General features: G+C 34.5%; 1 protein-coding gene across 3 annotated transcripts in view; it reads left to right on the plus strand.

Moving 5' to 3' along the window:
- MTTP (microsomal triglyceride transfer protein) overlaps positions 1 to 17,456 on the plus strand; it is a 56,572-nt gene that overhangs the window by 6,970 nt on the left and 32,146 nt on the right. For 2 of the 3 annotated variants that reach the window (XM_077882098.1, XM_077882097.1), the window contains exons 2-3: positions 10,726 to 10,913; positions 12,236 to 12,379. In XM_077882098.1, the coding sequence (XP_077738224.1) occupies positions 12,236 to 12,379 (144 nt within the window). In that variant the 5' untranslated portion in view covers positions 10,726 to 10,913. Of the gene's footprint in view, positions 1 to 5,213; positions 5,375 to 10,725; positions 10,914 to 12,235; positions 12,380 to 17,456 lie in introns of those variants that run through there. The other variant, XM_077882096.1, reaches the window with a different exon arrangement.

The raw sequence follows: 17,456 nt of genomic DNA on the forward strand, positions 1-17,456 counted from the left end.
CCTTAGAGTACTTCATAAGGGTTGGAATTGACTTCTTCTGAACTCCTGTTAAAGTTGATGTATTGATCTTTTTCCGATGAATCACAAATGTTCTTGTTGGCATCTAGATTGGTGAATTCTTTCCAGAAGGTTTTTTTTTTTCCAGAAGGTTTTTAATTGACTTTCCTCAGATTTATCATAGGAGGTGATTATCTATGGCAGCTATAGCCTTATGAAATGTATTTCTTAAATAATAAGACTTTAAAGTCAAAATTACTCCTTGATCCATAGGCTGCAGAATGGATATTGTGTTAATGGGCATGAAAACAACATAAATCTCATTGCACACACCCATGAAAGCTCTTGGGTGATCAGGTGCACTGTCTGTAAGCAATAATATTTTGAAAGGAAGTCTTTTCTGAGCAGTAGGTCTCAGCAGTAGGCTTACAGTATTAGTAAACTGTTTATAAATAGATGTGTTATTATCCAGGCTTTATTGTTTCATTGATAGGACACAGGCAGAGTAGATTGAGTGTGATTCTTAGGGCCCTAGAATTTTCTGAATGGCAAATGAGCATTGGTTTCAACCTAAAGTCACAAGTCGGCTTGGCTCTGATGATTTGAAGCCAGGCATTGACTTCTCTCTAGCTATAAAAGTCCTAAGTGGCATCTTTTTCTGTTTCTTCTATATCGAAAATCTATTATTTAGTGTAGCCACCTTCATGAATCTTAGCTAGATCTTTGGGATAACTTGCTTCATCTTCTACATCAGCACATGCTGCTTCACCTTGCACTTTTATGTTATGGAGATGACTCCTTTCTTTAAACCTCATGAACCAACCCCTGATAGCTTCAAAATTTTCTGTTAGCCTCAAACTCTACAGCTTCCTCACCTCTCTCACCCTTCAGAGAATTGAGAGTTAGGGCATTGCCAGGGATTAAGCTTTAGCTTGAGGGAACGTTGTGGCTGGTTTGATCTTCTTTCCAGACCACTCAAACTTTCTTCATATATGCAAGAAGGCTGTTTCATCTTACCATTCATGTGTTCAGTGAACTAACATTTCCTTTAAGAACTTTGCATTCACAAGTTGGCTAATTGTTTAGTACCAAAGGCCTAGCTTTTGGCCTATCATGGCTTTTGATATGCCTTTCTCACTAAATTTAATCATTTCTAGCTTTTTATTTAAAGTAAGAGACATGTGATTATTCCTTCCACTTAAACATATAGATGCCATTGTAGGGTTATCAGTTAGCCTAATTTCAATATTGTGTCTCAGGGGATAGGAGACCTATGGCGATGGAGAGAGATGGGGGAACAGCTGGCTAGTGGAGCACTCAGAACACACACATTTATTTATTAAATTCTCCATCTTATATGGATGTGGTTTGTGGTGCCCTAAAACAATTACAATAGTAACATCAAAGGTCATTGATCACAGATCAATATAACAAATATAATAATGAGAAAAAATTTTGAAATATTGTAAGAATTACCAAAATGTGACAGTCATAAAATGGGCAAATGTTGTTGGAAAAATGGCACAATTTGATCTGCAAAGCACAATAAAGTACAAAAAAATAACATATGCTTGTATCTTAGTTAATAATAATGTACCAATATTGGTTTGTTAATTTAAAAAAACAAAAATAAATCTCACAAATAATGTAAGATACTAAGAGGAATAACTAGATGCAGGCTATATAGGAAATCTCTAGGCTATCTTAGTAATTAAAATCAATCTGATCTAAATCTAAATTTTATTTTCTTTACAGTAGTTTACTGAAAGACAGTCATCATTTCTCTCCTTTAAATGCTGAAAAATCAGTTATTTTGTGGTCAAAGATAATGTAAAGTTGGACTCCTCTTAGGGAGCTGTTGGGTTATTATTGAACCATAAGGGTTTTTTGTTGTTGTTGTCAAATATGTGTCTGTGGAAATGGGGGTGAAGATACAGTTTGTTTATTAACTTCATTTTGGAAAAACTACTATCCTTTTTGGAGAGCCTTAGATTTCAAATGTTTCAAACCTAAGTCTCAAGTTTATTCTTGTTAAGGAAAGGCATTTAGTGTTAGGCACTTAGATTTTTATTTTTTCAAAGAGAATTCTTAAAATATACTTTCTAAAATAGTTTATATATTCTCCTATAATTTTGCCTTGGTGTAAAAGAGATCATTACATCATAAGAATATTCTCAACCTAACAGAATGATTTTTGCAAGACCTCTTGAAAATTCTAACTCCTTCATTCAATTGAAAATGCTATTAGACTTTATTATGACCACTTAAGGGTAACTTGAAGTGCCTTTCTAATTTTTTCCCCTATTAATGTCATTTCCCCCCCTAAGAACACAGTAAAGTGTTCCTATGATATAAAGACTTTTTTTTCTCAATCATATAGTCTGACTTACTATATCGATATCTGGTAAGGTAATGCATTTCCTTCCAGCTCCTCATGGGTGAAGTTCATTTGTCTTCCAATCTTGGAAAATGAGCTAACTTCTAATAACCTCTGATACTTAACAGAAACACACCTGCACTTTGGAATTAGTCACTCATCTTTATGTCATAGTTTTCTTATTTATCACTGCCAAATAATTGTATAGCAGATACTCCACAGTGTCATGTACTACCAATAGAATTTCATTTCAATAGAATTGTTTTAAAATCTATTATTTGATTTTGACCTGGTTAGCACGGATCAATTTTCCCCCCTGTATGTTCAGCCTGTATGAACATCTAAACACAACAGTAAGTGCTCTGTTAGCTTCTGTACAAATTGTGAAAGACTTATTAAAGTTAGTGACAGTCCCAGTTAATATTCCTCTGTCATCGTTAATAAATCAATTTTTCCACTTTCTATCTCTAATATTTTTCAAGTAAAGGAGAAGAGTGATTAGATTTTAAGGTTTGCTTTTCTATATTTCGTAGTCATTTTTACTAAATTAATCCAAGCTTCATTTTTCTAATATGTAAATTGTTAGAATATATTATAAAAAATCTAAAGTGCTTATTAGCATAGTGTATTATACATAGTAATCACTTCATAGATGATAGCTCTTGTTATTTTTATACTGTGCTGTGCTTCTGTTCTGTTTCACATGCCATGTGAAATAGGTTATGAATTTGGGGAGATATCTTCCAAATATGTTATACCACATTTGCTCTAGTTGATCAGCTGAGCAACAGAGGAGAATGCCTCTTCTATGGTACACAGAATTCACTGAATATGGAAAGAATTTGGCATTCTTATTTCATTTCTGATGAAACAATCTTAAGTCTTTCAAATATCCTTGTACGAAGTAAAAGTTATAAGCAAAATATAAAAGGATGATGTTATTTATTACTAACAGAAACAGGCTTCTTTAAACATCCCAGGCTGAAATGACTGTTTAATACTGTGATTCACAGAAGCTTTCTAGTCCAAAGCAAATGCTCAATGAAAGAACTTATTTTATTAGGCAATACTGATGTGGTTTTTATTGGTTGGACTCTGGTAGACACTTGACAACAAATGGTACTTTACCCAGAGACACGTATCATGAATCGCATAATCTAACCACAAACATTAAAGGTCTATGTGACTATGAGCCTCAAATGGAAATACAAAAGACAGTTTTCATAGAATCACATATGACTCAAACCAGTCTTTAATTTAAATAAATAAGCACGTAAAGTTTAGGTGCCTCTAATGGCTTCATATCACAATGTGTGTAATGCAGATATCATGAAACATGTAGAAATCCATTCAAATGTAAAGCAGCAAAGCACTTTCACATTACCTTGTATTTGTAATTCCTGTTATTCATAAAAAGTTACATTTCCTCAACAAACATTTTTTTAAGAATGGCCTTTTCTGTTTACCCCAGAAAAGCGTATTATTTATACTTTTACAGTGGTACTCACAGCCAGACATTTTATTTTTGTATAGGTACTTCAACCATGATTGTATATGAAACTTAGGATAGCAAATAAAGTTCTAATCTCAGTAGATGATAAAGACAAACAATTTTCATCTTTCAGTTCTTTATACAAAAACATATTTCAAGAGGTAATAGGCTTAACTCTAGAGATTTTAAAATTTTATACTTCACTTCGTGACCCTATTGGCTTTCTTTTACTTGGGTTGTCTAAAAGATATAAGCTTAAGGTTAGGATTCTAGAAAAGGTTTTGAGAAAGAGGAAGGAAGATTTAAGAACTCATTTTATACTTGAACATGGCTGTATTTTCAAGTTCATTCAAATAGCCCTTTACCAGTACTTTATTCCCTGCGAAAACATCCCCACCTTCTCCCCAAACCATCTCATTTTAGTAGGTTTTGTTCAGAGCAGGTTTCCCTTGCAGGAGTTTTCTTTTTTTTTTTTTTTTTCCTTGCAGGAGTTTTCAAGGACAAGTGTTGTTTCGGTTAGCATAGTCTTAGCTATACTAGTATATTAACTTTAATTCTAGAGAATTTCCTGATTAATTTTCTGTAGCAAAAGTGCTAAGGGCTATAATTCTACCTCTGAATCTTTTCCTAGAAATGGGATTCAGAAAGCATAGGGGACTCCAACTAGCCAGCCTGAGGACTCAGACAAGTGTTTCCTGTCATAGAAAGAGCTAGAGGTCTACTATAATATCCTCAATTGGCCTGCTAGCATATTAATGATAGATAATGCTGATTTGCTACAACCCTATTAGTTTCACACATAAAGAGAACCATCTAATTTTCAAAGTGAAAACCTCTATCTGCTATAACATTATTTTGAAGTAGTTGGTGGTAGTACAATCTAAAAATTTAAAAATAAATCCTAAAATTCAGAGTGATTCTTAAATAATAGCACCCACACAGTATTAAAAAAAATTCCAAGTTGGCCAAAAAGACATAATAAAATTCAATTAAGATTTAGCTTAGTTGAGAATCCTCACCACCCTCCCACATAAAGTGGCAAAATATACGAATAAGCACCTAATATAGGACAATGATACTGTGTATTGAATAGAGAAGTATTGCCACCAGTTTTTCTCAAATGTCCTTCAGCACTTCTGAATTTATAAGAAGGCAGACTGGTTTAGATCTCAAAAGTGAAATTTTTCTTGATTTTCCTTCTTGAGTTAAAAAAAATTAAATGGAATGAGACACCAAGACCTACAGCCCACCTAAGTTTAATCATTAATAGTGAGTTCTTTGGTGAACTTAGGTCCTCATTTTGGAGTTTGGAATCTGACCTTTCCCCAAAGATAAACATGCTTGTTGCGGGTTCTGAGGAGGGTCACTTCCTGGCTGCCATCAGAAGAGTCCACTTCTCAGTGACTCCTGGCTGGGAACTGGATGCATTAGAGGGTAGCTAGTCAATATGATTCTCCTCGCTGTGCTTTTTCTCTGCTTCATTTCTTCATATTCAGCATCTGTTAAAGGTAAGTTTGTGTTGCCTTTTGCTAAACTTTAATTTTAATCAGTGTGTGCATGAAAGAGAGAGAGAGAAATAGTGAAAGAGTTCCTAACTAAACCCTCTTCAAAACTACATAACTTTGGAATACTCGTGAAGGCATGCCTGGGTTGGAATGAAAAACAAATGCAAATTCCTACATACATTAAGAAAACAGAGGTTCCTTTTAGTTTCAGTTCCATAGACTAATGTGCCCCTTGCTTCAATTTCTCATTCATGGTCTATTTTTAAAAGTGAGAAAAGAAATGCCAACTATTGTTACCTGCTGCTGTTGGTCACTCAGTGAATGCAGCTCCTTCATTTGAATTGTAAAAGAGGATTTTGAAAATCCAGTTTTAAATTTCCTTGTAGTTGCTTAGCAATGTGACATCAAGAAGAATTAGACCCAATGAAAAAGGCGTTTGATTTGCCAAAGAATTATGAATGAAATGGTAAAGCATGCATTTAATTACATTACCTTTCAAAAGTGAGAATTATCATACTTAGTGAATTAAAGAAAATAAAGCTACATGGTGTAGATTTAAGAAATAAGACTTATTATCTTTGGATTAATAGTGTTACTAGTTATAGTTTCTACTTTAAAATAAAGTTGGTTTTAAAAAACACATATGAATTGATACTTTTTAGAACAAACATATTTTATAAGGGATGGTTTCTGCAAGCTGAAGGAAATGTATTAATATGGAATCTTGTTTTAAATCAGCTAGAACATAAACTCCTTGGATTTCTAAGTGTGGCCCCTGATGTAAACTAATCACTTTTAGAGTCTCTTAAGAGGACACACTGTAAAAACCAGTTAATCTAACACATAACTTAGCATGATAGGATCCAGTTTTAATAACTGTGTACTCTAAGTGACATAAAACAATTCACTTGCAAACTTCTAAAACACTTTTGGGATAACTAGTTCTTGATCATAAAGTGAAATTTGTCCCAAGATTTCTCTTGAGAGACAATCTTTGTTATTGAAGAAATAAAGGCAGGGCTAAATTTAAGTTATTTCAGCTAAGCAAATCATACTTTAGGCTCTGGAACTAAAGACAATATTTTTCATCAGTTTCTAAAGTGTTTATTATTTAAAAATATAGTCCTTATTTGGTATTATCTGCTAAGTAAATTTTTGAGCATTTGAAATATGAAAGATTTATATACCATAATAGCAAATCTTATACCCTTATTATTTTGAGAAAAATAATTGAACTATAGTAGTTATTGTACACTTCTATCTTTTCCCACTCTATAAAGGAGAAAATTGGATAACTTGATGTTTTCCAACACATGCACATATAGAGACTCTAAGACACACGCACACACATCCAGGCACATACATGACAATGACATACAGGAAATACAGTTTAGAAGATGACAGATAGCTAGTTTGTTGTGTACAAGCTCAATGGTAACTCCGGAGTTTTATAACCTGAAGCTTATGCAATTTAGGGGCCATCTTCGAGAAAAGATTGCAAAAATATCTTACTTTTGCAAATGTTACTGCAAAAAAAAGATACGGCAAGAGTTCTCTTCCAAGATCTTGGAAGGAGCTTGGCCAAGTGAAGGCCCCAAAGTTTAAGCACCATTGGCTTCATTGATACAAGCTACTTATGTCAAATATTATAAATAAAAAGTACAGGACTTGACAGCTCTCTCTACCTGGATGTAATAACTTTTTTTATTATGTTACCATGACTTCATTATAGATTCCTTACCCTTTGTAATGATTGACACTTAAGAAACAAACTACTTGTAATCGTCCATTTTTAAATAAGGCCATTGTAAGTTTTGGGATTTCATGTATCACCTCACAATCCATCTCAAACTTTAAAAAAAGATTATTCATTTTTACTTTTTAATTGTTCCATCTCAAACTTAATTATAAATGCAACTGTTTAGCAAATCCCCAGGTCTGGGTGGATGTTGAGTGCAGGTTGTACTGAAAAGAAGGAGGGGTGGGATTAGTAGGGACTAGTGTTCCTTTAGAAGAGGATAGGCTGAGTTCGTGAATGTCCTAAAGACTCAAGGTTTCCTTACTTTTTTTTTCAATCATATTTTGTCATGGTGGATCTATTTTCAGTGCTTTCCTCGTGTTTCCTTTATAGTACTTTTACTTTTGCTAACCCAGGCATGAGCTTTCTATTCAATCTTCTTACCTCTAAACCGGAACTGTCCCTTCACTTACTGTCTTTCTCTCAGTCCCTAGCCTGACCTTCACTTTTCAGTTCATTCTCATTAATCATCTTCCAATCTTTTCCCCCTTATCCTTCATCCTACTCTTACTTTTTGCCTTATAGTTTTCTGTTGGAATCCTAAATCCCATTACCTATCCTTATCACTATTGCATGTGTCTTATATCTCACCTTGAATTTACCTAGTTTTGATAAATGCATATTTTAAGATATTTCTTAACAGACTAAAACTGAGAGTTTTGTTGCTTTTAAGTCATTTAAATTTTAAAATGGATTTGAAGGGGCACGTTGAAGAGGTTTTATCTAATCTCAGTTACAAAAGTGCCATTTTGCATACTCTGTAGAGCAACATCCTAAGAAAGAAATAAATGAACAGAATAAATAAAATATGCTCCTGTTGTCCAGTGTTGCCAGATCTCTGAATAACATAAACAGAGAAATACTTATTAAAGAGGAAAGGATAACAGGGACAATATTACAGCACAGTCCACTTATTCTAATCCTTTTAGGCTTTATCTACAGTTAAAAGAGAAAGGAAAGGGACACCACCGTGGCTCAGTCAGTTAAGCATCTCTTTGTTTTAGCTCAGGTCATGATCTCAGGGTCATGAGATCGAGCTCCATGTTGGGCTCTGCGCGGAATGTGGAGCCTGCTTAAGATTCTGTCTCTCCCTCTGCCCTAACCCACACACTTTCTCTCTCTCTAAAAATAAATAAATAAATAAATAAATAAATAAATAAATAAATAAATAAAACAAAATAAAAATAAAAAACAAAGTAGGAAAAATATTTGAAATGAGGCCTATTTTTGATCACTTACAAATCAGAGTCAAGAACTGATCTATAATATATTGTCTGTTTTCACATTCATTGAACTGGTAAAGTAAAAGGGAAAAAAGATCAACATGATACTTTGGAAATTTTTGGAATTTAAGAGGGGCTATCTTCTTACAAACTTTTTGTAGTTATTTTAACAAACAGACATCTTTGTGTAGTCCACAAAACTTGGATCTCAGTAATTTAAACATCAGATTCTGAATTTTATCTGCTATGTTGGATTGAAAGCAGAGTCAGCTTTTCTCAGCTTGTGATATAATGCTTACCTTTCAGAACTGCTGAGAGGATTAGATAAGACATATATTTCCTTTATGCCCTCTCTGGAATTTGATAGGCATCATAAAAAGAAGGCCTCTCTGGTCAAAATGTCTTTCCTGGCCAAAAAGCTAACATTTGAACTTGTAGCAGTATCACCAGTTAAAATGTAGAAGAGTTGGAGGTAGAGGAGGCAAGAGGTAGTCATAGACTTTGTCTCCTTCAAGGTTTTTCCTGACTTTTTTGGTCTTCTGTATCTTATATCTGTGGTTCTGAGTGATTTGATGCTTGGACACAGTCTGATTTTGTATGTATACTCTTAGATACCTGCCTCCCATGCTTCCTTCTCCTGGCCTTTTTAGATTCCTATTTCTTGTCTCCTTATCTCCTTTCTTTGAAAGTTTGTCAGAACACAATTTCGCCACCCAAAACTTTCCAGGGGCTTTCCATCTCACTCAGAATCCAATTCTAACTCATGTCCCTGCAAATCTCCCTGTCACCCATAGGCATCTATTTGACCTCATCTCTTGTAGTGTCTTTCACTTAATCCCAATCTCTTTGGCCTTCCTGCTACTCCTCCATTACACCTGCACTGAGCTCTTCTCAGGGCCTTTAAACTTGCTATTACCTCTATGTGTGTGTGAGGGAGGTGGGAAAGGGGTGGTGGAGGAGTAGGTAAAAGAGTGGGGATAGTGGGGAGGAGGCTCTTCCTTCCACAGATATCCCTTGGCTAGCCTAAAAGCCTTTGCCCAGAATATTACCTTCTCAGGATGGTCTTTCCCTCAGCATTCCCATTCTCTTTCCTCTTTCATTTCCCTTTATTAGCATTTCTAACACTTTATAATTTCCTCATAATCTTTTTCATTGCCCATCTCCTCCTCATTCAATGTAAACTCCACAAAGGCAGACATTTTGTCTGCTTATTAACTGGTATAACTCCAGAACCTAGGAAAGTGCCTACCACCCAGTAGGTGTTAAATACGTCTTGTTGAATATATGAGCAAATTCCTAACTCACTCCCAAGGAATGAAAGAGTTCAACCTAAAGGTTTAGATGTGTGTAGTAAAGGAAGAGCATTGTCTCTAGAGCCAAACAGCCTGGGTTCAAATCCTGACTCTATCACTAACTGACTGGGTAACCTTGGGTAAAATGCATAATCTCTGCCTTTCCATTTTTCTTATCTATAAAAGGAGACTAATAATGGTATCTACCCCATCAGATTCGAAATATTTGATCCTACTCCTTCACATTTCTTTGGGTTAAATTAAGCTGAATTAGAGAATGTGTGAACTGCTCCATATATCAATTATTTTGGCTCACTATACTATTTGACATTTAACTGCCTCTGCCATATTAAAACCTGTACTAAGATTTTATGTAGTAAAACATTATTTTATTCAGGAGCAGCTAATTTAAATTTACATAGTGTAACCTTGAAATGTACCTTTGTACTAAAAGTTTACTATAGTTAAATAAACTGTAATATATTTATTATAATTAGTAGAGCAAATTACATTTCAGGGGATAGTCTTTAAATACCCAATAAGGAACTGCCTTCTAACCCTTAAAATTACCTCAACATTGATCTGTTGCACTGAAATGATATGTTAATTACAAATTTTTTTTATTAATTTTGTAAAGCGATTCCTGGCTAAATCTTTACTTGGAATCATATCCAATATACCTCAATAAAGCTAGGGGGAGAAGAGAAATCATATCCATATAATTAAAAGCAATACGATATCTCCTTTAAAAAAGGAAATATCAGCCAGGGCAATATTTAGGTTATCTAATTATCAATTAGGAATACAAACTAAAGTTTTCTAAAATGGAAGTTTATTTGTTTATTAGTTCTTTTTGTTGTTGTTCAAGTCTATATTTCAGCAGTTGGAGAATAGAACCATCTTTCATTTAGCAAATATTACCAAGCTCCTAATAGGCACCGCTTTGCTAAATGAGGAATGCATTGATAGCAAGAAAGTACAGTCCCTTGTCTGACAGGTACCTTACAACTGAGCCTTGACTGTGTCACGATCTTTATGCAGGTCACACAACTGGTCTCTCATTAAATAATGACCGGCTGTACAAACTCACATATTCCACTGAAGTTTTTCTTGATCGGGGCAAAGGAAAACAACAAGACAGTGTAGGCTACCGAATTTCGTCTAATGTGGACGTCGTCTTACTGTGGAGGAATCCTGATGGAGATGATGACCAACTGATCCAAATCACTGTAGGTATTTTCTATCAGAGATGCAAAGATTACATGTCTTTGTGAAGTGTATCATTGGACAGCACTTGTTTTGTGCTCTTGGTTATATATCCATTTAGTTTATTATCTATCACTGAAATAAATAGATCTACAGTTTAGAAGTTCTTGCTAATCAAAAGTGATCTGGTCTTTCCAAGTTGTTGAATAAGCAAAAGAAGGCATATGTTGGTGAGTAACTATAGCATGATATCCAGTTCTATATTTCACATTAATATTTGCATTAAATTAGAATCCATTTGAGAAGTTCTAGGAGTGAGAAGAAGTCTAGAATCCAGATCATGTGAAACACAATTAAGATCACTCTAACCGAAAGAAGAGATAAATTGGGAGCTCTCAATTTTGCTGAGTTCTTTCATATAACAGATAGAATTACCAATGAGGAAGTGAACCTATTCTATATTCTTTCTGAGGTAAGAACCAGGTGCTGTCTGGCATGGCAGTATTTGGTCAGTTATGATAGTTTAGATTTATGTGTTGAGAAAGGAGTTTAAATTAGATGGCCACTGAGGCCTTGACCTTTCAGTTTTAATATATAAATGATTCCATATTTGTTTTCAAGGGTCTAAAGGCAATAGATTTCTCTAGTAAAGTCAGTTATTCTTCCACATGTTAGTGTGAAACAGGTACACAGGACCAAGATTTGTTCCTTTGTAACTGATAAGTAGTTGTTGATAAACTTCCTAATGAGGTGTCATTGTAATACATATATCAAGTGATCTTTGCTTCTTTGGATGACTCTAATAGCTGTTGTGGCTTCCAAGTTGGATCAAAACTTCATCATCCACTTCGGTAAGCCATTTCTCAATAGAATGGTAAAGTACTTTGCAGACCCAAGTGCATAATGCACTTCCTTGTTCAGTAATCAGACTGTTTATCTTTAATTTTGCATATATAAGTGAAGTATAATGGGTTATAATCCCTTTCAAAAAATGGTAAAGAAAGTGAAGAGACTCGGAAGACAGCAACAGTCAACATGATTGAGAGTGATAGTGACCAAAAAAAAAAAAAAAAAAGAGCCACTTTCCAGTTATAATTATTGTAAACCTGAATTCACAGATTTCTTTAAGTATCAGTATTTTTACCTAACTCAAAAACCTAATTTTTGGATGCCTTCTCCATTCTTTTAAAGTTAATGGCTAAGTCCTATAAATCATGAATTGAAAAACAACAGAATACATTATGGCCAATGCTATTTATTGCTTTACCCCATTTTATTTTCTAAGAGACTGTGATGGAAATAGACATAGCAAATTTTTCTAACAGGTTTATTTCCATGATTCCAGATGAAAGATGTAAATGTTGAAAATGTGAATGAGCAGAGAGGAGCGAAGAGCATTTTCAAAGGAAAAAACCCACCCAAAATCATAAGAAAGAAAAATCTGGAAGCTTTACAAAGACCTGTACTCCTTCATCTAATCCATGGAAAGGTAAAAGTGATTTTGGGGGTGTTCCATCTTTTTTCTTCTACTTTAAATTTTTCTTCCTTTCAGTAGTAATTATTTTGAGGTAATCATAATATCATTACTTTCATAGTAAATGGAAATTTTTCAAGAACAAATAAGCAGAGATTGCAAATTAAATGCTTCAGAAGTAAATCAAGGCATTGAATTCACTTATGTTTTTAGCCACTTGTTTCCTATTTTTATGAAAATCTTTATAGTAGAATCAAGTATTTGTTTATTGAGATGCATTATTAAAAGGTATATTACTTATTAAATTAGGAAGGATTAGAAAGGTATTAAAACACTAGGTCATCACAGGTGATTGTGTACATCATTTAGGAAAGTAGACAAATTATGAGATTGAAATGATCTAACTTGAATTAGTGATGAGAATATCAGTATCTGGCTATTAGCTCATGAGAATATCAGTATCTGGCTAGTATACAAAATTGAAAGGGCATAGCATTTTAAAGGGCATGGCATTCCTAAGGTAGAGTTGATTTTTCAAAGAAGCACTTAGAGCTTATTTTAAAACTATGACTTTGAAAAGCATTTTATATATTAAAGTACTTAATGAACACTATAATATCCATTTGAAAGTTTGCTCAGAGAATTCTGTAGAATGTGCATAACTTATGATTTGATTGTAGTCTATTAAACTGGTCATTAAATGTTTGAAATTGAGACAAAATTGTGATCAGTGAATTACTAGGCATTACATATGTGGGCTTTTGAAAAGTATAGATATTATATTGATATACATAAAAATGTATCTTTAAAGATAAAAGCTCAATTTTAGGTGCCAAAGGAGAAAAACAGTAAGGGATCTTCAGAGCTAAAGTGCTACTACATGTCTCTAAAATGTCTCTAGATTCACATTTTATAGATTTAAATAAAGGTGAAAACAAATACATTAAATTATAAATTTCAGACATGTGATATATTGCTAATCATGATGTACATTTTTATATAAGTCACCGAAAAGGGATTCTTGCATTGTTACTTCTACAACCAAATATGAATCCCCATCTCAAGGCTGCTTCTTTTCTCCTTGTCAAAATACTTACCATGCCTAACAGTTTGCTCACAGGCCTTTTCTTTTATAAAGTTTATGTCCTTCTAACCAGTTGGAAATAACCACCCCTCTTTAGAACCCTCTTAACACCTTGTAGCTCGCTTGTGGCCCTATCACTGTTCTTTTGGTCATTTGTGTTCATTGCTAGATTATGAGTTTCAGTAGAGAAAATTCCCATTCCTATGTATATTCCAGCTCCCCCCTCTCTCCTTCATGACCTTCTACTCTCTTCCTCCCCAAAGCACCCAGAACCGTGCCTTGCACCAACTTAGTGTTCCAGGAGACTTTCCCAATATTCTCCCAAACTCCATACTTTCCTAGACTTATTTCTATTCAAGTGTTTATCACAGCATGTTGAAATCCTCTCTTTATTTGTCTGCAGTCAGCATTGGGCAGCAATTGTGTCTTTAACTGTATATTCAGTGCCTGCTCATAGTGGGGACTCAATGAATGTAAACTAAAGGAATGAATCTATAAGGGTATATGGGGCTAAAATGAGTTGAACTTTGAGAAAGACTTTGGTTATTGCTTGCTTAATAATAACTAAATTGTACTGAGCACTTACTGTGCACCAGAGGCCAAAGACATTGCGTGAATGATCTTTTTTATCTTCATGAACACCTCTGGGAGGCAGGTGCTGCTTTATTATCCTCTTGTAATAGATGAGGAAACCAAAGTTAAGAGCAGTAAAGAAATTTGCCTAGGGTCACACAACTGGCAAGTAGTGCAGATGGGATTGAAACAGAAGGTCTAATTTCAGGGGCTAGACTGGAAACCTCCACATTATATTGTCTTCAGCTATAAGGATTTGGGAAGCACCACCTCTTTGGTTGACCTGTTTTATCCTCCAATGTATCTATTAACTCACCTGATTTTCATATGACACAACAAACATGAAATACCATTTTTTTCCTCTCTTGCCTTCCAGTGTGGAAAGACACTTGAACCCATAAAATATTAGTTTCATTTATAATCTTAATAACAACCTACCATTTTATAGCCTCTTGGGTAGCAGTTGAGTACAAAGTCTTTTGTTACACACACAAAAGGACTCAGTGCCCTCACTGTTCAAAGGCTGGGATGAAGCTGCCACATCATTATTTCAGTGACTCCAACATGCCAATTCTACATGAGCTGTGATTGCAATGATTTACGATAGCCTCAGGTTAAAGTGCACTGTGGTATCTATCAATGATATGATAAAGTACTCATTGGAAAAAAAAAAATGACCCTGAAGACTAAGAAGCCATGTGGAATTTTCAGCCACATCACTGTCAGAAAGATCATTATTTAAAGGATCACTTCAGCCTACTATGAGAGGATTATGAAAGGAAAGGCTGAGCTGCTGATTGGCAGTTTTATTAAAAAATATGTTCTACCTCAGGCTCAAATTAAGTTTTACCTCCTGAAATTTCTGTGACTTCAAGGATGCTCAGCAGCATGTATTTTTTTGTCCTGCCGGAGCCCCCGTTTTAAGCTCTTATATTTACATTATAAACGAGAACTCATTAAAACATTCAGATGCATTATTTGTTGTACATCATCTTTTTTCCATGTCCACTCACCTTCCCCACATACGTGTTTGGGCATGGCTTTAGTTTTGTCTACAAATCATAAGTGAAGTTGGAAACATGACATTTACCTGGTTATGTTGATTAACACTGACAAGCAAAAGATGCCTCCAGTTACAGCATGGATTCTTTTTTGGGCCTAAAATGCTAATCCAATTAACTGGATAATTACCAGATTTCCATTTTTGGTTTTCACTGTCAGCATTGATTAAAATAACCTCATGGCTGCTTAGTTGGCCCTTTATTTTGTGTTGTTTCTAGGTATTGATTTGCTCTCTGAATCTGGCAGTATGGCTCCTTTATACACATTGAACCTCCATAAGAAATGTGACACCCTGAAATCCTTCGGTTGTTCAGATATATCTTTACTTGTCTGCTTTCCAATGTGTCATTCCCTAGCTATACAGTTAGATATATATCAAAGATATATTTAGAGACATAGCTCCAGCTAAGTAGATTAAATAAAATGATTAGTCTGTTTGCTGGGATTCTTTTTGCTTCTTTTGGCTGTTTCTCTTATTCTTAAAGAATATATTAATTAAGGGGATATATAGAAACATTTTTTTTCCTAAGGAAAAAATACAATGAATCCCGACTGATTCCAAGTTAAAATTGGCCCTCAAAATTTGATAAAAAGAGGCACTGCATCTCCTTCTCCTCAGCTCACCCATCTTCCTCTGTTTTTGGTTTCCTTGGTTTAAAGACTTAGTTTGTATAACTAAATGGTGTCACTGTTGCTTTCCGGAAGCTGTGGGCACTGTGAATTCAGATAAGAGTCCTGTGCTTTCAGATATTCAGAGCTCATTTCAGAACTGAATGAAGTAAATCAGTTTTATGGCCTGAATAATAAAACTTATTTGATTCCTGTTACAAAATAATGAATTTAAGATTATTGCTGTGACAGCCACATGGATTGAACTGCAAAGTTCTGAATTTTTTTTTTTTTTTTAATTATGAGAGCCTGCTTAATTCTAAGCATTTTGACATTTAGCTAATATGGATACCAGAGCTGTTTTCACTTTGGATCTCATTGGTCTACACTAAAAGAACAGAATTTAGGCCCCAAAGATAGCAGTCATACAAGTGAGGAAAACATATTTGTCCACTTTTCTAGTTTTAGGGAGCCAATAAAAACTAATAGAAGAATGAAAAAAAAAATCTCTTTTTGTCTTCCAGTTTACATTGTTCCATCTGTTAAAGAAATAAAGTTACTAATACCATTTTCTTAGAGACCTAGCAGTCAAGAGCAAAACTTGATCCATAGGCATGGGCTACTGATAAAAGAGTGTTTAATCTTTTGTATAGTCCAAAAATTAAATCAAAGAACTAGGTTTCCTGAAATTTCAAGTAAAACTTTATATAAATATTCCAGGCATCATTTTATAGCCTGGAAGGAAAGTGAGGATACTGATGATTGTACAAGTATTTTCACCCCTTAAAAACTCCTTTTTTGCCTCTGAAGTACTTAAAACTCAGGTCACAAAAGTCACAGGCCATAGGCATATGCGTATTGCCAGTAAGAGAGTCCTTCTGGCTGTACCTGGGTTTAAGCAATCCACCTATGAACCTTTAGTAGTCCTGATATCTGGAGATACACTCCCAGAAATTTGAAAAGGAAGTTACACTGTAATTCTGAGAGGGAAAGAAGACCCAGTTTACAAAATAGAACATCAGAAACAGCCTTGGGTCTGAGAAATTGCCAGTGATTTCTTTGAGAACATGATACCATGGATTTTCAGACACTGAGGTCACCATTCCAGTTCCTTTTTAACCTGGACAAACACAATTCCAACATTTATAGGTTTGCTCAGTATAATGACTAAAATTGATTGCTGGATAAAGTACCTAGTAAGTTTGTCACTAGGCAGAGTATATGTAGAAAATAAAAATAGAGATTCGAGGTACTGGTTTGGCTAATTCAGGCAAAATATTCTCTTCTAAGGTGTGAGAGGGTTTTCATATAGGTTGAATTGTTGAGCTTGGTATTAACTGAATTCATTGCATAATTTCTGAACTTTCTATTTTACTTGAAAAATCATAGTTGGTTTTAGAGAGAATAGGAAGGCATTCAGGATATTTCCAGTAGGAATGCTCAGCTATAATTACCAGAGACCTTGGGGATTTTTACAAGGAAGTTATATCCATTCTCTATTTCTAAATTATGTGATGTGTTTGGAGTTAATACAGGGTGAAGAGTGGCAGAACTTCCAGAAAATTATCTTTGTATTTTTATTCTTGTTTCTTAAACATGACCTAAATTATCAAATTGGTATGAGAAATTGTTATCACCCCTGGGCCTACAGATAGATATCAAGGGTAAAACAAAGCTAAGCTATTGACTATTACAGACAAATCACAGTCATCCTCTTCATTTCAACCTCATTTCCTGCCTTCTGAAGGGAGTCAAAGCAGTGCC

The sequence above is a fragment of the Canis aureus genome, chromosome 33 (genome assembly GCF_053574225.1).
Source record: "Canis aureus isolate CA01 chromosome 33, VMU_Caureus_v.1.0, whole genome shotgun sequence".
Taxonomy (NCBI): Eukaryota; Metazoa; Chordata; class Mammalia; order Carnivora; family Canidae; genus Canis; species Canis aureus.